This window comes from Eschrichtius robustus, chromosome X (genome assembly GCF_028021215.1).
Source record: "Eschrichtius robustus isolate mEscRob2 chromosome X, mEscRob2.pri, whole genome shotgun sequence".
Classification (NCBI taxonomy): Eukaryota; Metazoa; Chordata; class Mammalia; order Artiodactyla; family Eschrichtiidae; genus Eschrichtius; species Eschrichtius robustus.
The window spans coordinates 55,554,220-55,579,098 of record NC_090845.1 but is presented as its reverse complement, the minus strand read 5'-3'; the positions used below and the strand labels follow the sequence as shown (position 1 = coordinate 55,579,098).

The window sequence follows — 24,879 nt, the reverse complement described above, 5'->3', positions numbered from 1 at the left end:
GCCCCTTTTCTTTTGTCTCTGTTTTTTCTTTTTTCTTTTGCCCTACCCTGGTAAGTGGGGAGTTTCTTGCCTTTTGGGAAGTCTGAGGTCTTCTGCCAGCGTTCAGTAGATGTTCTGTAGGAGTTTTTCCACATGTAGATGTATTTTTCATGTATTTGTAGGGAGGATGGTGATCTCCACGTCTTACTCCTCTGCCATCTTGAATGTCCTCCCATCAAGGATAAGTTTGTTCTTGTTTCTGAGGAATGGATGATTCTAGATGATAAATAACAGACAGCTAATTCTTGAGTGATTGCTATTCTAACCTGTTGCTAGCAGGTAAAAATATGTAAAAAAAATTGAGTTTAAAAAAAATTGAGTTTATTTTGTTTTAGATATGCAGTACCTACCCTCCTGAAATAGTGGTTCCTAAATCTGTTACATTGGGAACGGTGGTTGGAAGTTCGAAGTTCAGAAGTAAAGAACGTGTGCCTGTGCTCTCCTACCTCTACAAAGAGAACAATGTGAGTTGAACAAACTTCTCTCATGAGAACTTAACTTGGTGCTAGAAGACCTGGGTTTAAGTCACACCATTGCCACTTACTAGCTATGTGACCTCAAGCAAGTTACTTCTCTGAACTTTAGTACTTCTGAGAGTTTTTAAGTGTGTAATATGAGAGAAAAATATATGTGTACTTTGTAAATTGTAAAGTGTTGTGCAGATGTTAAGTGGCATTTGTAGTGTGTTCATTTATTTCTTTTCTTCTCTGTGGACTCCTGCTTGATGGCAAGTTGTTGAATAAAAGAGAACAGCTGTATGAAAGGATATTTGGGGACTGTGGCCTCCCACTAGAACACAGATGTCGTTGATTCTTTCTCACTATTTTTCATACAATTTAAGGTAGTAGGGGAAAATTTCGCTTGAATCCTCTGAGCCCCCTTCCATAGGAAGGGATAATAGTTCTTGCCTCTTGTGGTCTCTCTGAGATCTGGAATTACACAAACAGTCAAGTTCTCAGGTAGGCAACTATCAAGTGCTAAAAAGTACAGTAATACAAGTGGGTGTCTTTGTGTCAAACTATTGAAGTAAGCAGACTCCATAAAAAACACACCAAAGTGGGGGCTTCCCTGGTGGCGCAGAGGTTAAGAATCTGCCTGCCAATGCAGGGCACACGGGTTCGAGCCCTGGTCTGGGAAGATCCCACATGCCGCGGAGCGACTAGGCCTGTGAGCCACAGTTGCTGAGCCTGCGCGTCTGGAGCCTGTGCTCCGCAACAAGAGAGGCCGCGATGGTGAGGGGCCCACGCACCGCGATGAAGAGTGACACCCGCTCGCCGCAACTGGAGAACACCCTCACACAGAAACGAAGACCCAACACAGCCAAAAATAAATAAATAAATTTATAAAAAAAAAAAAAAAAAAAAAAAAAAACACCAAAGTGTAATGCAGTTCACTAACAAATTATTACCAGATGTATCTGCTAAATAGCTATGTTGTTTTCCTATTGAAATGGCTTGAAACAAACCAGCCCTCTGATTTGGCATTAACTCCTGAAATGAGTGAACCCTGTTCTCTTAAGAGACTCTAGGTCTTTGAATTCTGCTGTCACTGTGAGCCTCTGGTTTATATGGGTGATATTACTGGGACTATAAAAAGCAAGAAAGTTTCAGGTAAACACTAGCCTAATACATATTGAAAATAGATAGAATTTTATTAAGGAAACACTCAGGGTGTGATTTTCTTGTAGTCTGGATTTGCCGAGACTGGGTTGGGAATCATAGCCATGTAGAAGAAAAAAAGACTATCTGAGCAACAGTTTGTGGTAATACAGCCCACATGCTGGAGTGGGGAGGGAGGCAGGAGGCTGAGCCCAATGTCATTGGAATGCCTGGGCTTCAGAGCTACATTTCTTTTTACTTCACTATCCTGAGTTGTCTCATCCTCTTCTTCTACTCACTGAACATGGGATCAAGGAGGATTTTTGACCACCTGTACATTTGACCACTCAACTGATACATTTTTTCCTTACAGGCTGCCATTTGCCGCTGTAGCCAGCCTCTGTCTGGATTTTATACTCGTTGCATAGATGATGAGCTCCTGCTAGAGGCTATTAGCCAGACGAACCCAGGGAGCCAGTTTATGTATGTTGTAGACACCAGACCAAAGGTATCTATGTATCAATGACCTCTCTAATACTCCTACTTTACTCATGTTATAATCGCCTTCCCCACATGTTGAGCTTTGCAGTGTTAATGGGAAAGTTAGGTTTGTGTATATGGGCTTATTATGTCATAACTGTGTAAAGTCATTTGAGTAAGCCATTTGGAACTCCTTTTATCATAGCTGTCACTGTCAAGCAAGACTATGAGAAGGTACTTTGAACAACTTAGTCTTGCCACTGCCTGTGAATGTCACAGAGAGGAGGGTCCTCAGATCAACCTAAACTCTCTGCATTAATTCCTTGACCCTCAACATTTTGTCTAGCTTTAATAAGGGATCGTAGAGGAATTAATTGTGCCCCACAAGGCAAGTAAAGGACAGATTTCCTTTTCTTAAAGGCTGTTCTTTTTACAAACAGCCCCAGAAAGAAATAATTTTGCTTATACTTTGATATGTTGACTGTGGATGATTAGGAGGTTTCATTGCTAACTAGGGATTGCTAAGTCAGTGATTTATATTCTAAGCCTAAGCCAGGTGGTTGTGACTTCAGAGTTAAGCAATTGGTTGTGCTTGAAATCAGATAGTGGTCTTAGACAGATGTCTGCCTATTTTGGGGATCTCTCACTGACTATTCTGCAGGGCTACCTAGAACTGACTGGGCTCAGTAGAGAAAATAATTTCCCTTTCTGCTCAGGTACCATCCTTCAGTTTCTCAGAACTTTGCTGTCTGGCTTCAACTATAACTGCATTTGACATTCCGGGATTAGAAGGAGTTTAATCAAATCTGTGTCTTCCATCAGTATTAGTCTTAAAATGGTAAAGAGAAGTACCAAGCTTTTGAAAAACTAAAGGATTGATGCCCTTTGTCCAAATGAAAGACCAAAAAGTCCTTTTTGATAGGTCTCTTTTTCCTCTCTCAGAGAGCCTAGAAATATCTAGCAACACTCCTCTTCTGGATGGCTAGATATATACTTTTAGTAGAAACTGTATTGTAGTGACAAAGTTACATTCTTAGGAGTCAGTCAAATCTGGAGTCAGATCCTGCCTTCAGCTTTTATCCATATGATCCTGGTTGAAATTGGTTCACCTCTCTGAACTTGTTTCCTTATGGGAATAATAATAGTACCTATCTTTAGGAGCTGTCATGAGGATTAAATAAGTGAAGGATCTAGCACAGTGTCTGGCACATACATACTAGGGGCTCAGTAAATATTATATGTTCTTTCCTACTTGAACATTAGGCTGCTAATATGTAGCAGTTTCTCAGATATGCCAGTCCTGTTCCCAAAGAGTGTATACTGGTATGATGTAGCTAGCTATCTGTAGTAGCTGGCCTTTCTACTGCTGCCCAGACCTGGGTAGGGACTGCTGTAATTATTGTTTCATTTGCTGAAGCATCCATCAGTCATAACAAACTTTTTTGTTACTAGGTGGCTGTTGCTTACACCTCCTCAGGTGTCTCATTGATTTGTCCTTAATTTAATGAAAGCTCAGTGACATTCTTTGTGTGATAAGAGATCAAAATTACCATCATGTTTCTCCCTTTAACAAATATCCTGCATTCTAAATAGAATATGTTGACATGTAGATTTTTCTTCCCTGCATGTGTTAATGTGAATAGTTTGTGCTTTTGAGGTTTTTAATGGCATTCTTTTTTATTAATACAAAAACTACACCCTATCCATATGCATTCTCCTCCTACCTTCTGAAATGCACAACAATGGGAGATTAGAAAATAGGCCCAGACAACAGAAAAACATTTAATTAGTAAGATGGTTATAATCATAGAAGATATCTTGGCTGCTTTCTAGTTTTTTTTATATATATAAATTTATTTTATTTATTTATTTTTCGCTGTGTTGGGTCTTCGTCGCTGCACATGGGCTTTCTCTAGTTGCAGCGAGCGGGAGCTACTCTTCGTTGCTGTGCACGGGCTTCTCATTGCGGTGGCTTCTCTTGTTGCGGAGACGGGCTCTAGGCACGCAGGCTTCAGTAGCTGCAGCACACCGGCTCAGTAGTTGTGGCGCACGGTCTTAGTTGCTCCGTGGCATGTGGGATCTTCCCAGACCAGGGATCGAACCCGTGTCCCCTGCATTGGCAGGTGGATTCTCAACCCACTGTGCCACCAGGGAAGCCCCTTTCTAGTTTTTGGATTAATATCTCCTCTCTGCAAGTCTCATTTACTCACTACCCCACCCAACATTCTTCATATGACCTAGAAGTATTCTGATTACCACAAGCTGAATATAGTGTTAAAACAGCTCTTGGTATCTCCATTTCAATTTTATCAGTGAATGAAAGTCATTTATCTTATGCAGTCATGTTTTAGACATTTTTCTAGAGTAGCTATTTATAATTAATTGGCCCTGAAGTTCTTAGACTTCTTTCTAGAGCTTTTCAGTTATAAGGATTTTTGAACTTTCACATGTTTCTCAGTATAAAGCCCATTTGTTTGTGATAGGAAGCTCAAAATTATTATTTTAGTTCTTCAGATCAGATATCCTCATAGCTGCCATATCCTTCAATCAATCTCTTAAGCAGGGTTTTAGTAATAAAATAAAAACACTAAATCTCCTTCTCTTTCCCTATACTACTCTGTTACTTAAGATACCTGATCTAAATGCCAGTGAGATTCTCTTCATTCCAGAATGTGCCCTATGTGATCTAACTTCTTTTTAAATGGGTAAGATTTAAAACTGTTTAGAATGAAGCATTGAGATTGATGAACCATGTTCTTTTATCATCTGCCCTATCTGTTCTGTTATGTCCTCTATATTGCAGTTAAATGCCATGGCCAACCGAGCAGCTGGGAAGGGGTATGAAAAAGAAGACAACTATTCCAACATTCGCTTCAGGTTCATGGGCATTGAGAACATCCATGTGATGCGGAGCAGCCTGCAGAAACTCTTGGAAGGTACAGGGATTTCACCTGGGCTTGGCCAGAGGTTATATAGCTTGCATAATTATGTAAGCAAAAAGTATGCCTGATTTTGTGGTGAAACATAAAAGCAACCAGGTGAGCAGAATCAACAGGTGATAAGATTTTTGAGTATAGTATAAATCCAGTTTGCATAGATAGTACTGAATTATAGCAGTGTTGGTCTGGCAGAGGAACTACAATGTTCAGTTTTCATAACTCTGTGGAGTTCATCTGGGTTTAGTGGCTATGGAAATAATTTCTCTCTATAGAATTACAGAGACTGCTGTATAGGGGTGGGTAGGTCAACATAAATATAAATGAATTGGGATTTATTTCATCTTCCTCATTTAATCTGCTGTAAGGAGTCAGTCCAATTTCATCACTGTGCTGATGAAGGGGGCGAATTTAGACTTCAAAGGAATAAAGCTGCTATCAGACAATTTGGGTCATCTGTCATCACCGCAATGTAATTGGGATCAGAATGGGGGCAAGGTGAGATCAGGGCTTTACAGGACTCTTGAGTCTAGAACATTTCTCCCAAAGCCACTACCCAGGATTCCATGATGTGGTATGTCATCTCAGGCACACATAGGGAAAACCTGCCCTCATTAAGTGAACTCCGTGTTCTTCCTCTCTTTTCTTCAATTGTTCACTTATGCTTTCTGCCAGGACCTCTCCCTTACACAACCCTTACCAGATCCTGTCTTCTCAGTCTGCAGCCCTTTTAGGATATTAATGTTCCTCTTCCTTGGGTCTCTTCCTCCTTTCTTTTTTGTCCCAGAATATTCTATAGTAGGAGTGTAAGAGGACTTTTTGCAGATTTTTTGAGGCAAAAGATTGCCCTCTGCTGGATAACCAGTGCAAAATTCATGAAAATTAACTGATGTTTTTTTCAACCTGTTGAGACAGCACAGGGCTGCAAGGGAGTAGGTGGGGATGTGGAAGCAGAGACAGATGTTAAGGGTCTACAAAGTTAGGCTGAGTAGGAGGAGTTAAGATGGGAATCAAATGTGTTTTCTAATCAGAGGAGATGTGAGTATTTTCCTGTGGATGCTGACTCAGTCTTCTGGCTCTGTTCTTCAGAGATCTCTGTGGGCTTGGGGTGAGTTCTACAAGTCAAGAAAGCAGAGACCCGAGCTAGGAGATATGGTAGGCTCTAGCCTTGGTCCTGTCCCTGATTTCACTGTGCGGTTTCCAACTAATCATTTAACCTTTCTGTGCCTCAGCTTCCTCGTTTACAAAATGGGGATCCACTTTGTCCCCTTTCTTGGTGAATAAACTGAGGTAATTGTGAATTTCAATCTCTGCTTCCTTTTCTACCTTAGTTTGTGAATTGAAAACTCCAACAATGAGTGAATTTCTTAGCGGCCTGGAGAGCTCAGGGTGGTTGAGACACATTAAAGCTATTATGGATGCTGGAATTTTCATTGCAAAGGTAATAATCAGGACTTTTTTTTTTCTTATTAGGCATCAATTTTATACACATCAGTGTATACATGTCACTCCCAATCGCCCAATTCAGCACACCACCATCCCCACCCCACCGCAGTTAATAATCAGGACTTTTAAGAACTTGTACTGACTTAATTATGGGATCTCTTGTGGTAGCAGTGTATTCATGGTAGAAAGAATATTGAAAAAAAACCTGGTTTCTAGATTCAGGTCTGCCACTAATTTACTGCGTGCCCTTGGAAAATCTCTTCCCTTCTCTGGGCCTCAGTTTCTCTGTCTGTAAAACAAGGTGGTTCTACTAGAATCTAATGGTATAAGTTTTGGGGGGCCCACTGAGCTCTTTGAGAATATGATTGACCCTCTGCCCCTAGAAAAATGTACATATGGCTATACATACAGAAAATAGACCTTAATTTCATGGGGTACACAGACCCCAGATCTCAAGTTAAAAACTCTTAGATAATCTCTCATGGTCCTTCCAGCTCAAATATTCTCATGGTCTTTCCAGCTCAAATACTCTGATGTATTTTTGTGTTGATTCTAAGGTATCAAGTGGAAGTAAGACTGGGTGTAAAATAAATGCAGAGCTTGTGTTTCTATGGGTTTTCAGAGCTCTGAGTATAAAGCAGACGATTTTCTGACTTCTTTGTATAGGTCTGCCTCTGAATGCAGTCTAAGTAGGCTTCATCACTCATTTATGCTGACTCACTTATTTTCTGACCTTCAGAACCCTGGCTTCTGTATCATTTGTTAGGTAATGTTTAAAAAAAAAAAACAGAAGAAGAAATTTGGAGTGTACATTTTCTCATTTTGAAGTTTTGTTTATACATTCCTACATGAGAACTTGGTCTTTTCACCACACCCCTATTATTTGGTAGAAGTAAAGAAAAGGAGAGAATCACTCTTCACCTCTCTGCTGTCATTTTTTCAGTTGAAGATAATGAGATTTATAGCTTCTGGCTTAAAAGGTTTTTAGAGAGCGTGTGTAATTAACTGTCTTAAATATCCAGCCCTATTGTTTTCCAACTTCCTAGTCCTGTTGCCTACATTTTTCACTGTAATTTATTATTAGTGCTTACTATGTGACCCTCTTGGTCATTTCAAGCCCACTGTTCTAGCCATTCTTTATACTGTTCCTTTTTTGCATGCCCTATACCCATACATTTGTATTTCCTTTCTGAAACTGACTTCATTAGACCAAAGAGAGTGAGAATGGAGAAGAGGGATAGATTTGATAGACCGTACAACCTCATAAATATTGGTTGAATTTAAATGAGTGGATGAAAAAGATAGGCTTTTGATTGCACGATTATCCTGTGCTTCCCATCTCCATCAGTACCTATCCAGTATCCCAAGCTTGAAAACTCTGTCAGCCTTGAATTCTCTCTCTTCCCCTCCATCTGGCAATTGCCTCATCCTGTCAGTTCTCCTCAAAAGCGTTTCTCAAATATCCGTTCTTCCCCACCTCTGCCTTAAGTACTATAATAACTTCCTGACTGGTTTACTTGTCTCTAGTAGTTGCTCCCCCCAGTATGGCCACCAGATTGCTTCTAAAGCCATATTTCTTGAGCACATATGATAATGTCACTTTAAACTCAAAATCCTCCATTGGTTCCCCATTGCCCGTAAGACCCTGGTAATTAGTGAGATTCTTGTTGCTCTCAAAAACACTATAGTATCCCTCCCTCTCTTGCTTTGTCTCTCATTATCTTTATTTTATTTATTTTTTTCTCATTACAAAAGTTATACATGTACGTTATCTAAGAAGTAAACATTTCAGAAATATATAATATAAAATGTAAATATTCCCTGTAGTTTGCCCCACAACACACACTATTAATAGTTTAATGTATGCTGCTAGATCAGCACTATTTGAACTTTCTGTGATGGTGGAAATGTTCTGGATCTGTACTAATACAATAGCCACTAGCCACATGTGGCAGTTGTGCATTTGAAACGTGGCTAGTGAGAGTGAGGAACTGAATTTTTAATTTTATTTAGTTTTGATCAATTTAAATTTAAATAGCCACTTGTGGCTAGTGACTACCATATTGGACAGTACAGGTCTAGAATTTTTCAACACATATATAATTACATATATTATTACTAATTTGTAAAAATGAGATTATGTTGTGCATATTTTTCTGCAACTAACTTTTTATACTTAATGCATGATGAACATTTTCCAGGTCAGTTCAGTCAGTGTGACCTCATTCTTTTCAGTGACTGTATAATATTCCATTAAGTGAATTTATCATGGTCCCTGTTCATGGGCAATTCAGTTATTCACATTTTTCACAAATGCAGACATTGTTGCATCAAATATCCTTGAACATATATCTTTATATGTGTGGGCATTCTTAAAAGTGGATTTTCAGTTGAAGAGTATGAATATTTCAGACTTTACTAGATGTGGCCAAATTGCCCTTCAAATAGGATGCACCAGTTTCCATTCCCACCAACAATGCCTCTTTCTCCACATAGCCAGCAATGGTTATCATCCATCTTTTTAATCTTTGCCAGTTTGATAGGTTATGCATTTTATGTCATGTTTATTTTGCATTTCTTTAATCATTAGTGAAATTGAGCATCTTTTCCTGTCCACCAGTGACTTTTCACTCCATTTGGAGTCCTAAGGAAAGAGTATACTCGCTACTATTAGGCCTCTGATACTATCTGAGGTATCTGGTTAACTGAAGAGTTTCAAAGGTTGAGAAACTTTTTTCCAGATCTCTCTAACTCTTGTCTTACTCGCAACCTAACTATCCTTCTAGGAATATAATTTCTCTTTTACCTTCTACTACAAAGGTTACTCATTTTCCCACACCCCATGAACCGCACGGTCCATGACAGGTTCAGTGTTCCCCTTGCTCCTTACAAAACTCCTTCCTCCTTTTAGGTCTACTGCAGTTAGCTATACCACTCTATACCTCTCCTAGTGACTCTTCTTTCTCCATTAAGGACTTTGGAAACCGCTTTAGGTAGGTGGTTTCCTCTCCATCCTGATTCTTCCTCTCAATCCCAGGAGATTTGAATGTCCATGTACAACCTATAAAACACTCTGCACTGATAGTTCTTTGAGCTTTTGTACTCCAGTTCTTACACTCTTACTCCAGCTAACCTGGTTCTTCTATCCCATGGAGACCTCTACACTTTTAACTCCACTTTTTCCACCTTTTCCTACCTTCTTCCCTATCGAGCCAAAACCTAGTGGTGTAGCACCTCATCTATTCCACCTTGCCTCTTTATCCTTCCACTCTACCTGCCCTGTTAATCCCATTCATTCTCTACTTTCTCTGCTCTTATGCCCTGAAAACTAAACATTACCACAAAGAAATAAATCCCATAGCCATGTTACTTGGTATAATTACAGATTTATGGTCTCTAATATTGACTGTAGTCCTATAGTCTTAGGACCACTTAACAGTCATTTTATGTGTCCCTGGTTGGTTCCAGCCCTGTTCCACCAAGCAGATATTCCTAATTTGTATTTTACTTTCAAGCTGGCTACACCACTGTTACTCCCCTCTCTGTAAGCACATATTCAGACATGTCTTCTCCTTTATAGAAAAATAAAGGTAATCTCTCATCTTCCCACTACTATTCTTACCAACTTTTTTTGCTCCTTTCTTGCTATCTCAGAGGAAATGGTGACTCATCTTCTGTGTAAGACTAATCCCTTTACCTCTATTCTTAATCCCATCCCCTCCTTCTTCAAGGAGCCTCTTTCCCCTACATTTTCAAACATTTCCTTTCACTGGCTTCATCCCTCAGAAATATGCTCAATACTTTCTTATTCCTAAGAAAAAGAACTTTTCTTATTCTCTTCTAGTTACTGTTCTCTTTCCTCTTGCTTAAAGCTTTCTTGAAAGTAATTGGCCTTCCCTATTCGTACTTCCTCACCTCCCTTCACTCTTCAGTTCACTGTGATCCAGTTTACATACCATTACTACTGTTCTTGCTGAGGTCACTAATGACCCCTAACTTGTCAATCTCAGGGTCACTCTTTAATCTTTATTCTATTTTGACCACTCTGCTGCATTTGACATTGTTATCCCCTTTCTCTTTGAACCATTTTTGTAGTTCTGACCTTAATCCCACTGCTACTTCCTGGTTCTCTTTCTACCTTTCAGGCTTCTTTTTCATAAGCTGACTCCTGTAATAGCCCGCCCCCCTTCCTCTACTTTCCCTTTAAACGTTACTACTTTCTAAGGTCTTTCCTTTTCTCACTTTGGTCTCTGCCTGGACAGCACCAGCCATACACAGTATCCACTACCATCTCTGTTCATATAGTGGTCAAATCTATACTCTGGCTCAGATTCCTCCTTCTCCTGAACTCCAGACCCACATATGCAGTTGTCCACTGGATGCTCCATTAGATGTCCTTCAACTACCTCAGAATCTCCATGGCCCCAAATGAAATCTTATCTACTCCCAACACCAACTAAAAACTTGTTTCTTCTTCTGTGTTCACTGTTCAGGCTAATGGTACTGTAATCCACCTAGTTACTAAGTGACACATTTAAGAGTCATCTTTGGCTTTTCCTTCTCCTTCATTCCACATCCATTCTCTTACTATGTCCTGTTAAATCTTCATTCTTAACATCCCTCTTCTCCTTTTCAGCCCCACTGCTACTGCATTAGTTCAGGTCCTTGTTGCATTTCACAATTTTAGTAACTCTTTGACTGGTCTTCCTAAATCCAAATTTATGTCCTCTATTCTCCTACTGTCACCACAGTGAGTACATCTGATCATGGCACTCCTCTGCTTTTAACACTCCAGTGACTCCCTGTTGCCACCAGATATAATGCACACTTGTCAGTCTGACCCTTGCCCTCCTGGCCAGACCTGTCTCTCCTCACTCCCTCACTCCCAGCCTAGCCTCAACCACCAAGCTAGTTAAGAATTCCTCACCTATGCCTCGCATCCTTGCCTTTGCACATGTTGTCATATTATGCCCCTTGCCTGGAATGTCCTTTCCTCCTGGTCCATCTGACAAATGCCTACTCATCTGACAAGACCCACTTTAGTTGTCTCCTCTTCTTTAGTTATTGTGTGCCTTTGTTGTACCTGGTATTAACTTTTATTGTTTTGGTTATCATTGGTTTGTAGTCATTCATTTAGATGTTTGTCTTTTTTTATGTACCTAGTGCACACAATAGTGCATCTTGTGTAGTCACTCAGTAATTATTGGCTAGGTGAGTAGATGAATGAATGAGTGAATAAATTTCCTTCTCCTTCCTCACCTGAGAAAATCCTACATTTTCTTCAAGGCTCAAGCTTCCCTGGCTCCTACAAAAGGATATAATTACTACACATTACCCTATAGCAGCAGTTTTTCCACTGCATTGTATTTATTTATTTACCTTTGGTCACCCTGACTAGTTTGCTCATTGAAGTCAGAAACTGAGTCTCATCTTTGTATCTCTAATCCTTAACACATACCTGGCACAGAGGTATATACATAATTAAGTGTTAGAATGAATAAGTTAATGCTCAATATCTACCATTGCCAAAATTGCACAGGTTGAGTAACTGCCCATGTTTTTACATAGTTCTGATTGTACAGAAACTGACCTAAGACAGATAAACCTCTCCATCTTAAGTTGGAAGGATTTGTATTAGTAAGACTAAATGGCTAAAGCTTCCAGAGGAAATTATTGTCAGGTCTGGGACTGGAATGCAGAACTGTCCTGTCTGTTTTTGAGCATGAATTCTTCCTCTTGCCCACTTCTCTCTCTGAGAATTGAGAATTGATCCATGTCTTCTTCAGAAGTTTTATGAATGTAGACCTCCTTTTGTTTTTCTTTTTACCCTGTATCATGTGTTGATTTTGATTTTCTTTTCCTTATTAGGTAAGCTCACCTTCTGTTACACTCCTTTATTTTCTTTGTCATTCCCATACAGGATGCTAATATTTTGAGAAGAAATTAATGTAGCCCAGTAAGACCAAGTTCTCTGCTGTAGGGATGGTAACCCTATTTATTAACCCGGCATACTATGAAAAATTGTCTATGCTACTTTTTGCCTCTTGTCTTAACAGGCAGTGAAGGTAGAAAAGACCAATGTCTTAGTCCATTGTTCTGATGGGTGGGACCGCACAGCACAGGTCTGCTCTGTGGCCAGCATCCTCCTAGATCCATTTTATAGGACATTCAAAGGACTCATGGTAAGAGAACAAGTGATTGGATTTTACTTTGCACAAGTGGGAGATTGTGAATAGGTCAAAAATAACTCTCAGCCAACTTGTTTTCTACAAGAAAGAGGTCTACAAAAACAGCTCTGTTTTTCAATTTAGCTTCTTTCTACTAAACTAGGCATTTACAGTCTATATACTTTCCATTGCACACTCAACATAGTTTCTTACCCATCAGAAGATAAGTTGGATGTAATAGGCTGATGTAAGGGGTAGGAAAGACTCCAAAAGTTTGCAAAGTTGAATGGATGACTTAAATAAGCAGACTGATGGGCTCATCATCTTCAACATCAGCTGTCTGGATGTCAGACTCATGACTTTTTTCTGGTGCTGAATCCAAGGTTTCTTAGTTTGTCTTTCTATGAAACAGAACTCACAGTAGGAGTTTATCCTCATTTTTCTTTTGGAAATGCTTTATTTTTTTTAATGTTTGAAAATGTGTTTATATCAAGATTTGTTCCTGATATAAACTCAAGTACTGCCTTTGGATTCCTGTTTTTTCATAGGTTGAATGTAATGTGTTTATCAAGATTGCGTTTAGTTATGGCTCAAATGGCTTATCACACATTATGTAAAAGCCAAAAGAAATGTGACAATGGATACAAATCCAGAATAATTTCTCCTGAGAGCTTTGAAATTTGAAGGCAGCCTGTATAGGCTTTTAAATGAAATCCAAGTTACTTATTTATCATTTGGGAAATTAACTTTATGATCAGTTCAACGCAAATTTGTACAAAGTCCACTTCAGCAAAGTGTTTTGATATTTTATAGGTATGGTTAATTAATTTTATGGTTTTCCTAATGCAAAGTTTTCTTTTTGTATAAAAATGAAGATCCTGATAGAGAAGGAATGGATATCCATGGGCCACAAGTTCTCCCAAAGGTAAAAATATTACTTTAAAGGTAGAGGCTAAGGAGAATTTATTAGGGTGAGATTTATCAAAAACCCCAATATGTTCTTGTGAAAGAAGGAAGAGTAGGTTGAACATGGCATAAATCTCTTTTCATCAAGAAACACATATTCCAGACACTATGCTAAGGGACTAGGGCTACAAGGGTGACTAGAATATCATATCTGCCTTCAAAGTGAGCAAATGATTATATCAAATTGTTAAATATTTCAGGGAAGAACAGACATCACGGGCTACAGAGGAAAAAGTGCTTAACTGTTTTTGAAGAAGACAGGATAGCCTTCCAGGAATAGGCAGTATTTAAAAGTGAATTTTAGGGAATGAATAGGAGTTTGCTAGAGAGAACGGTGGGCATTCAGGCAGAGGGAATAATATCTAAGACAATGTACTTTTTAACCTTGTATAAGAAGAAAAGGCATGTGCGGATTTCTGTTCTTTGGTAAGAGGTGGATGCAAGGACTTACATTTATTTAGTGACCTAATGCTGCTATAAGCCAAGCAGCCTCACTGAGACTTTATGTGTGTTATGAGAACAATAACAAATGTTTACCGAACACCTAACAGTATGCTGTATACTATATCAGACACTGAGCTGGTGCCAAAGGCACATAAAATGTGAGTTTTACCCTCAAGGAGGTTACTATTCAGGTCTTATTCTCCTGCATCTGTGTGTATCCATTTAATTTCATTTGATTGTCGCTCTCTAGCTATTTGGGTCCATCCATTCATTCTTCCTTTGTCAACAAACATTGGGCCAAGCAATATGCCAGGTTTTAAGGAGACTGTATTAGAACAGATATGGTCTCTGTCCCTTCTTTTATAGAAAATAAAATCAATGATGATAGTATAGTATGATAAGTGCTAAGTCAAAGGTAAACATATACAAGGGAACCTTACCTATTCTGGGCAAAGAAAGCTTCCTAGAACTGATGGCAGTTTAGAACATTAAGAAGATGAGGTTGATTCTATTTTTAGTTTTTGAGAAATCTCCATAATGTTTTCCACAGTGGCTGCACCAATTTACATACCCACCAGCAGTGTAGGATGTTTCCCTTTTCTCCACATGGAAGGACAGGAGGAGAAGGAACTAAGTTTGTGAGTGTCCAAGGCAGAAGTTAGATATTTTTACTTGATAGCCTTGATCTTTTTCATTAACACTGTAGACGTCAATGTGAAATGGGTTAGGGTTTAAGAAGATAGCTTAAAATTTGCAAGAGCTGTAAGGGTTAATGGGAAAACTGTGTTAAGGATATTCATAAAGGTTATTTGGGAGCAATTAAGTTCCAGCTGAGTATGGAGACTTATGATATCAATTTGCATGGTTTTATAATTTTCTCAAGCAGCATTTATCAGTCAAGATGTGGGAGTAGAGAACATAGCTTCTTAGGCTCATCAGTGGTTGGATTTTGAAGGAGAATAATGACCAAAAAAATGACCAGAAAATTGAAGAAAATGGGGAGAGAATAGTTGATGGGGCAGACCATAGCATATAGTCTGGGTAAGGAAGAAAGGGAAGCTAGTAGGAATCTGGAAAGGTGAGAGGTCCAGAGATGAGGCTGGAGGAGATAAGATGAGCAGCCTTTGGAAATATAATATATGGTGATCAGAGTAGGATATTGAGATTAAGGTTTCAAAGTGGAGGAAGGACCTTTAGCTAACATCAAGAAACAGCCATGGATACGAGAGGCTGATGTGAAGTAGAGGTAAAGATCGGTGAAGATAATTAGATTTGAGTTAGTTAAGGAACCTGCTAAGCCACGTGTAGGTCATCTGCATCGACTCCAAAGATAAGTACTTATGACTGGAGTCAGATTCTTCAGAAAATGTAGAGAAGTAACCCAAAGATTGTGGAACACAACATTGAGGAAAGTGAACAACAGCATGACCCATAGTGGAAGTGTTTTTAAGAGAGTGAAAGGAGTAGTAGAAAGGAGAAAGCCGATCCCACTTCTGCTCTGTTTTAGGATTATTATACATGGAGAGTGGAATGATGAGCATTCTCCATTTGATTTGGGCCCCAAGAAGAAGTAGTGTCGTTGGTGAGATGGATTTCAATTAAATCAAAAGGTAGAACATTCAGTGTAAAAGCTAAGGATGCCATGTTTATTTCTAGTGGAATAGGGTTTCTAATGGATGGTAGAGTTGGGAAAGAGGACATCATGGGAGAGGAAACATTAAACAATTCTGGGATGAGGTTTTTTCATTCATTTAATAAACTTATTAAATACCCTTTTCATGCCAGGCACTGTCCAATAAACAAGATAGATATGGTCCTTGCTCACATGAAGCTAAAGGTAGCTGTTTAAATTAATTAAAATTAAATACAATTGAAAATTCAGTTCCTTAGTCACACTAGCTGCATTTCAAGTGCTTAATAGTTAGTGACTACCATATTGGACAGCACAAATATGGAACATTTTGATCATTGCAGAAAGTTCTATTGTAGAGGATGTAAAAGGAAATAGAATAGATGACCAAGGGCTTACAATCTGGATAATAGTGAAGGATGCTGGTGGCTAAGAGGTCCATTGGGATTAATTAACTTTGAGATTCTGGGTGGCATTTTGGCATTAGGCATTTCCTTACCAATGCCAACAGAGACAAAAGGTGACCTTGCTATAGCCTATTCCAAACAGTGTAATCCCTGATGTTAATCATTGTCTTTCTTTACCTTTATTTGCATCTCTCAGGTGTGGCCACCTGGATGGGGACTCTAAAGAAGTATCCCCTATCTTCACACAGTTCCTAGACTGTATCTGGCAATTAATGGAACAATTTCCTTGTGCCTTTGAGTTTAATGAAAATTTCTTGCTGGAAATTCATGACCATGTTTTCTCCTGCCAGTTTGGAAACTTCCTTGGAAACTGCCAGAAGGATCGAGAAGATCTGAGGTGAATTCAGTTTGTGAAAAAACACTGAATAGGGAGAGGGGATCAGTGTAAAAGAAATTTACCCACCACCCTGAATTTGGGACAGCAGTTCACGAAAGGGGAGGAGATGACAACTATAAAAATAACTTTTGAAGCATAAATCACTCAGTGTTTCCATGGAGATTCCTCAAAACCTCAGATTCTTTATCTGTGAAATAGGGATAATACCTACTTTTCAGAGCAATCCTGAGGAACCAGTAAAACAATGGATGTGCAAGGACTTTGTAAGGAATGAATTACTGTGCAGGTGTGAGTAGTCAAGAGCTACAGTCCTTTATCATTTGTGTCAAAGATCATGTGTGAGTAGTCAATAGCTACAGTCCTTTATCATTTGTGTCAAAGATCACCAAATGGCAGCTCATAGGCCAAATCTAGCTTAACAGGTATATTTTGTTTAGTCTGTGGAGTATTTTTTAAACTGTGAATAAGATGTCAACATTTAAATATCACGATATTTCACACAAAAATCCAGTTATTTTAGGATTTTTTTCCTAAATCAAAAAGCTGTTGTGCCAAGATATTCTGCAAAATCAGGAGCTCTGGCAGTACCTGACCTGCATTTTCTAATGGCAGTAATCAGCTAGAGCTGAATAACAGCTGCTCCAGTTGAATGAAGCAAACTCACTCTCGTTTGCCAGTTCTCACCCCTCTCTATAGTTTATTCTCAGCGCACTTCTAATGTTATCTTCCCAGCTCCTATAGGTGGTTGAATTTGCACCAGACTTAAAACTCTAACATCCTCACAATATATATAACGTAAATAATTTTTGAAGTTGACAAGATAGAGTTTCTGTGAATAGTATTCTCCTTGTTTTAGAGTCAGAGAAAAAGAAATAGAGAAGTAGCTGTCGCACAACCCAACCCACTCTTGTTTCATAGCTGTTGGTTGAGTGGCAGTTAGCTCAAGTTCTCAGGCCCCTCTATGATGTATCCTGGATGAATCGGATGACATCTCTAATTCTGTTTTCTTGTCAACACAGAGATGGATCTTGCTGCTTTAACATTTGTGCTTACTTGGTAGCTTCTATGCACATTTCTGTTTCATTCTGCAACTAGACCTTTCTCACCCTCTTCGCAGATGCTTTCAGACACATTCATTCTGTCTCTGACCTGCTTTTCTAGCATTAAAATCTAAGATCTTTTCCATATTCTTTTTTCCGCCCTCTTAAAATGAGACTAATATATCCTAGACCCATTCCCCACACAAATCTGAATCTCCATGTAAAAGTACAAAAGTTGAAAATTTTAACATGTTAAAATAGTGATTGCATAAAATAAACAGAAATATCATTCATCCATAAAAGAAAAGGCATGGACTCTAGAATCAGAGAGAGTTGGGTTCAAATTTTGGCTCTGTCACCTACTAGCTATGTGACTTTTTTCAAATTATTTTTTTGTCTCATTTTCTCATTATTATTTTGGGGATAAAATATCTCACAGGATTTTATTATGAAAATTTAATGAGGTATTTTAGGTAGAGTCTGGACCAGTGTTTCACACATAGTACATACTCAACAAATACTAGTTACCTTACCTCTGAAATATTTTTTTTTCTTTTTTCAACCAAAAACAAATGAGAAAGATGGATATACAAGTCCTTTGACCTCATTGAAATGGTCTGAGGATTCTAAAAGTTTCAAGACTACAGTGTTTAGGTCCTACAACCCATACTGCTTCTCTTTGTTGTCCTCCTTGAGCTTTCTTTGACACTGTGTGAGTAAATGAACTTCCCATGCATTGTTACGCAGCAGCTCTCACTGGGACAATGGATCCCATGTTTTTTGCAGTGTTAACTAAGTGGCTCCCCAAGGACTCAACTAAGGTATAAGAAGAATCAGTCTTGCAATATAAATGTCACAGTCTGTGCTGCTCACCTAGATAACTCACAAATATTTGCTAATATAAATTGCTAATTGCTAATTGTCTTTCACTGTCTTATACCTTCTGAGAGGAGGAGAAGCTGGCTTGAAATAAAATAAAATATAGAAAAGCCAGAAATTCACCCTCTAGTCTTTCTGTTAACTTACCAGATTTTTAAAAGCAATTCTAGATTTTTTAAAACTGGAAAGGTCATTAGTTCATAGAATCTGAGATTTGGAAGAGACCTTAAAGGTCATATTTTACAAATGAGGAAATAGGCCCAGAAAGAGCTAGGGACATTCCTCAGATTACATAGCTACTCCATGGCAGAGACTATACTCAGCATCTGTTGCTCTTCAATGTGGAAGTCTTTCTAACCTCTAATTCATTTAAAGATTGGTAAGTTGAAGCCCAGATAATTTGTTACTCTATCAGTGTTCATTACCACTTATTTTCACTTTCCTTCTATCATATCCTGTCCCTCTGTCTTTTTTTTTTTTAAAGATTGATTGATTGATTGATTGCTATGTTGGGTCTTCGTTTCTGTGCTAGGGCTTTCTCTAGCTGCGGCAAGTGGGGGCCACTCTTCATCGAGGTGCGCGGGCCTCTCGCTATCGCGGCCTCTCTTGTTGCGGAGCACAGGCTCCAGACGCGCAGGCTCAGCAGTTGTGGTTCACGGGCCCAGTTGCTCCACGGCATGTGGGATCCTCCCAGACCAGGGCTCGAACCCGTGTCCCCTGCATTAGCAGGCAGATTCTCAACCACTGCGCCACCAGGGAAGCCCCCTGTCCCTCTGTCTTGAATTAGGTTAATTGTTAATAAAATTTGGATGATTGTCAAGTTCAACAGGACTGTTGATTTTACTTGCTTGCTGCTTTTAATTTTTTGGCTTTTTTTTTTCTGACAGAATCTATGAGAAAACCCATTCCGTGTGGCCTTTCTTGGTTCAGAGGAAACCAGACTTCAGGAACCCTCTCTATAAAGGCTTCACTGTGTATGGGGTACTCAATCCTAGTACTGTGCCCTACAACATTCAGTAAGTTCCTAAGCTGTCCCATCCTTTCTTACAGCAAGCCCAGGGCCTCAGCTGCTTTGCCTCTCCTTGTATAGCTGACATCATCTCCATAAGCCTGGCTATGGAGTAGGACACTCTCTCCCCAGATCACCCATTCCTTGCTGCCTCTGAAAACAAGACCACACTCTCTTTGGTTGTTGTTACTTGCTGAGGGAAATAAACAAGAAACAATAGTTGATTTGTAGTAATACAACCAGTCAAGATGTAGGTTGTTTCATTCCTTTGAGTCTTTCCTTGTATATTCCTCTTCTTTCCCATCCTTTTCCCCAACAAAGAGAAGGAAAAACAGAGAAAGAGAATGTGCTGGTATTGTTTGCTCTACTTTCCCCCAAAAGTGTAGAGTATAGGGTGCCATGCTCACTGACCACAACTCAATGAGTACAAGACAGAACTGAATGCATTTATTAAGTCTAACGGTTTATTTTGTATATTCATTAGGATTTTATATATGTAAGATCATGTCATTTCTGAATAGAGATTGTTTTACTTATTCCTTTCCAATTTGGATGCCTTTTATTTTCTTGCCTAATGCCCTGTTTAGAACTTACAGTGTTGAATAGAAGTAGTGAAAGCAGGCATCCTTGTACTGTTCCTGATCTTAGGGGGAGACCTTTTGGTCTTTCTCCATTGAGTATGTTATAGTTTTGTTTTGTTTTGTTTTACAAATGACCTTTATCACGTTTAGGACATTCCTGTCTGTTCCTAGTTTGTTGAGTGCTTTTATGATGAAAGGGTGTTAGATTATATCAAATGTTTTTTCTGAATCATGTTGAGATGCAGATGACTATATGTTATTTTCTCCTTAATTTTATTTATTTTTTATTTATTTTTTTGTTTCTTTTTTGTTTGGCCATGCCACACAGCTTGCAGGATCTCAGTTCCCTGACCAGGGATTGAATCCGGGCCACAGTAGTGAAAGCCCAGAATCCTAACCACTAGGCCACCAGGGAACTCCCTCTCATTAATTGTATTAATATGGTGTATAACATTGATTGATTTTTCAGATGTTGAACCATCCATACTTTCCTAGGGTAAATCCCACTTGGCCATGGTGTATAATCCTCTTAATATGCTGCTGCATTCAGTTGGCTACTATATTGTTGAGGATTTTTGCATCTATATTCATAAAGCATATTAATCTACAGTTTTGTTTTTTTGTGATGTCCTGGTCTGGCTTTGGTATCAGGGTAACGGTGACCACATAGAATGAGCTGGGAGTGTTCCATTCTCTTCAATATTTGGAACAGTTTGAGAAGGATTGTTGTTAATTCTTTAAATGTTTAGCAGAATTCACCAGTGAAGCCATCTGGTCCTGGATTTTTCTTTGTTGGGAAGTTTTTGATTACTTGTTATAGGCCTGTTCAAATGTTTTATTCCTTCTTGAGTCATTTTTGGTAGTTTGTGTTTCTAGAAATTTGTCCATTTCATCTAATTTGTTGGCATGCAATTGTTCAGGATATTCTCTCATATTTTTCTTTATTTCTGTAAATTCAGTAGTAACATCCCTAATTTAATTTATGATTTTAGTAATTTGAGACTTTTCTCTTTTATTTTTTGAGGCCGAAATACTTTCCTTTAATATCCAAAGCATTCTGTACGTAAACTGGATAATACATATTAAATGATAAATTTCTATGACATTTAGGGGTTTTGGGGGCATTTTTTCCCGCTTTATTGAGATATAATTGACATATAACATGGTGTAAGTTTAAGGTGTACAATGTGGTGATCTGATACATGTAAATATTGTGAAATGCTTACCACAATAAGATCAGTTAGCACATCCTCTACCTCACACAATTACCATTTTGCTGTTGCTGTTGTTATGGTAAGAATATTAAAGCTCTACACTCATAGCAAAAATATGGAACAATTCACAAATTTGCATGTTATTCTTTCACACGTGCCATGCTAATCCCTGTATCATTCCAATTACATTATATGTGCTGCTAAAGTGAGCACTCTTATTGTTTTTAATCAGTTTAGCTTAAAGTTTTGTTGAATTTATTGATCTTTTCAAAGAACCAATTTTAGTTTTGTTGATTTTCTCTATTTTTTTATAATCTTTATTTCTTTTATCTCTGTTCTAATCCTTATTATTTCTTTCCTTATGCTGACTTTGGGTTTAATTTGCTCTTCATTTTTAGTTTCATAAGGTGTAAAGTGATTTACTTGAGATCTTTCTTCTTTTTTAATGAATGCATTTACAGCTATAAATTTCCTTCTTAGCAGTTCTTTCTCTGTATCCCATAAGTTTTGGTATATTGTGTTTTTGTTTATACCCATCCCAAAGTATTTTTAAATTTGAATTTCAGATAAACAAAAAATAATTTGCTTAAAAAGCTTGGATGATATGTCTCTTTAATGCATTTAAAGACAGTTCTAAAATGTATACAGAAATGGATTTGAAAGTTACAGTTAAAAATTAAAAGTAAGAAATGGTGAATTGGGGCGTTCAAGACACAGCTTCTCTCATCTCCCTTGGTGTCATCTTCACCCATGTGAGACCCCCTGGACATCCCTTTTCCCATTCAGGTTCCAGGAAGCAGTCAGTTAAATCACTTTGTTCCTTAAAGGTCTATGGAATAGATTCGAAGGAAGGGAATATGTGGGTTGAAGGGAATGTGTGTGTTTAATTCGTTAGTAGGTGATGCCAGATTAGCCTTAGTTGTTTCTTCTTGAGCCTGACCCTCTTGTGGGGGTCACCTGCTACTCTCTCTCTCAGAAGGAAGAGCCTGACTTCCCAGCCCAACCCCTCTACCTACTTCTTTCAGGAGACAGCCCTGCCCGTTTTATCAACAATTTAGGGTTCTGACCAGTGCTGTGATGAGCTATATTGGAGCCTATTGCAATGGGCCTGTATCCGTGCTTCCCCTCTCCCACTACCCTGTTCTCTGTATCTATGTGTTTGTCTTGTTTTGTCTTGTTTGTTCATTTTTCTTTTTATTCCACATATGAGTGAAATCATACAGTATTTGTCTTTCTCCATCTGACTTATTTCACTTAACATAAAACCCTTAATATCCATCCATGTTGTCACTAATGGCAAGATTTTGGCTTTTTTATGGCTGAGTAGTATTCCATTGTGTATTTTTTGTGTGTGTGTGCGTGTTTGTGTGTGTGTACACATATATGACATCTTCTTTATCCATTCATCCATCAGTGAGCACTTGGGTTGTTTCCATACCTAGGCTATTGTAAATAAAACTGCAACAAATATAGGGGTTGTGTGCTATGGTAAATAAAGCTGCAACAAATATAGGGGTTGTGTGTGTCTTTTCAAATTATTATTTTCGCATTCTTCAGATGAATACCCAGAAATGGAATAGCTGGATTGTATGATATTTCTGTTCTTAACTTTTTGAGGCATCTCCATACTTCTTTCCATAGTGTCTGCATCAAGTTACATTCCAATTAGCAGTGCACAAGGACTTCCTTTTCTCCACATCCTTTCCAACACTTGTTGTTTCTTGTCTTTTTGATACTAGTCATTCTGATGGGCATGAGGTGATATGTTTTGGTTTTGATTTGCATTTCCCTAATAATTAGTGATGTTGAACATCTTTTCATGTGCCTGTTGGCCATCTGTATGTCTTCTTTGGAAAAATATCTCTTCAAATCCTCTGCCCATTTTTTAATCATATTGTTTATTTTGTTGTTGTTGAGTTGTATGAGTTCTTTATATATTTTGGATATTAACCCCATATCAGATATATGATTTGCAAATAACTTTTCCCATTTGGTAGGTTGTCCTTTCATTTTGCTGATGGTTTCCTTTACTCTACAGAAGCTTTTTAGTTTGATGTAGTCCCATTTGTTTGTTTTTTGCTTTGTCTTTCTTGCCTGAGGAAAATATCCAGAAAGATATTGCTAAGACCAGTGTCAAAGAGCATACTGCTTATGTTTTCTTCTAGGGGTTTTATGGTTTCAGGTCTTATATTCAAGGATTTAATCCATTTTGATTTGATTTTTGTGTCTGGTATGAGATAGTGGTCTAGTTTCATTTTTCTTTGTATGTGGATTGTCCAGTTTTCCTAACACCATTTATTGAAGAGACTACCTTTCTCCATTGTACATTCTTTGCTCTTTTGTCATAAATTAATTGTCCATATATGCATGAGTTTATTTCTTTGCTGTCGTTTCTGTTTCATTGGCCTGTGTGTCTTTTTTCTGCCAATGCTATGCTGTGTTGGTACTGCAGCTTTGTGGTATACTTTAAAATCAGGGAGGATGATACCTCCACTTTGTTCTTTTTCCTCAGGATTTATTTTGGTATTCAGGGTTTTTTAAGGATCCACATAAATTTTAGGATGTTTTGTTCTATTTCTGTGAAAAATGTCATCGGGGTTTTGATAGGGATTGCATTGAATCAGTAGATTGCTTTAGGTAATATGGACATTTTAACAATGTTAATTCTTCTAAGCCACAACCACGGAATATCTTTCCATTTCTTTGTGTCTTGTTCAGTTTCTTTCAACAGTATCTTACAGATTTTAGTGTACTGGTCATTCACTTCCTTGGTTAAATTTATTCCTAGGTATTCTTTTTGTTGTGACTGTAAATGGGATTATTTTATTTTTAATTTCTCTTTCTGCTAGTTTGTTGTTAGTGTGTAGAAACTCAACAGATTTTGCATATGGATTTTGTACCCTGCAACTTTATTCATTTACTATTTCTAATAGTTTTTTGGTGGAGTTGTTAGGGTTTTTCTATATATAAAATTATGTCATCCACAAATAGTTACAGTTTTACTTCTTCTTTTCCAATTTTGATGCCTTTTATTTCTTTTTCTTTTGTAATTGCTCTGGCTAGGACTTCTTATTTTGAATAAGACTGGCAAGAGTGGGCATCCTTGTCTTTTTCCTGGTCTTAGAGGTATAGCTTTCAGTTTTTCATTGTTGAGTATGTTGTTACCTATGGGCTTGTTATGTATGGCTTTTATTATGTTGAGGTGCATTTATTTTATACCCATTTTATTGAGAGTTTTTATCATAAATGGGTGTTGAATCTTGTCAAATGCTTTTTCTGCATCTATTGAGATGATCATATGATTTTTACCCTTCACTTTGTTGATGTGGTATATCACATTGACTGATTTGTGAATGTTGAACCATCCTTGCATGCCTGGAATAAATCCCACTTGATCATGTTGTATCCTTTTAATGTATTGCTGTATATGCTTTGTTAATTTTTTGTTGACAATTTTTGCATCTATGTTCATTAGAAATACTGACCTATACAATTCTTTTTTTGCATTGCCCTTGTCTGGTTTTGGTATCAGGTAGTATTGAGCTCATAAAATGGGTTAGCAAGTGTTCCTTCCTCTTCAATATTTTGGGAGAGTTTGAGAAGGGTAGGCATTAAATCAATTTTAAATGTTTGGTAGAATTTACCT

At 38.1% G+C, this 24,879-nt stretch overlaps 1 protein-coding gene and 1 non-coding gene across 2 annotated transcripts in view; one reads left to right on the top strand and one right to left on the bottom strand.

The window, feature by feature from the left end:
- Nucleotides 1–24,879, top strand: part of MTMR8 (myotubularin related protein 8) — a 198,201-nt gene that overhangs the window by 70,348 nt on the left and 102,974 nt on the right. The window contains exons 5-12 of the mRNA XM_068533038.1: nt 375–503; nt 2,011–2,145; nt 4,921–5,053; nt 6,385–6,494; nt 12,556–12,681; nt 13,542–13,591; nt 16,310–16,510; nt 19,317–19,445. Coding sequence (XP_068389139.1) covers nt 375–503; nt 2,011–2,145; nt 4,921–5,053; nt 6,385–6,494; nt 12,556–12,681; nt 13,542–13,591; nt 16,310–16,510; nt 19,317–19,445 — 1,013 coding nt within the window. The remainder of the gene's footprint in view (nt 1–374; nt 504–2,010; nt 2,146–4,920; nt 5,054–6,384; nt 6,495–12,555; nt 12,682–13,541; nt 13,592–16,309; nt 16,511–19,316; nt 19,446–24,879) is intronic.
- LOC137757497 (U6 spliceosomal RNA) lies at nt 21,343–21,446 on the bottom strand. Its single transcript, XR_011072348.1, has one exon. It is a non-coding gene; the product is annotated as a U6 spliceosomal RNA (small nuclear RNA).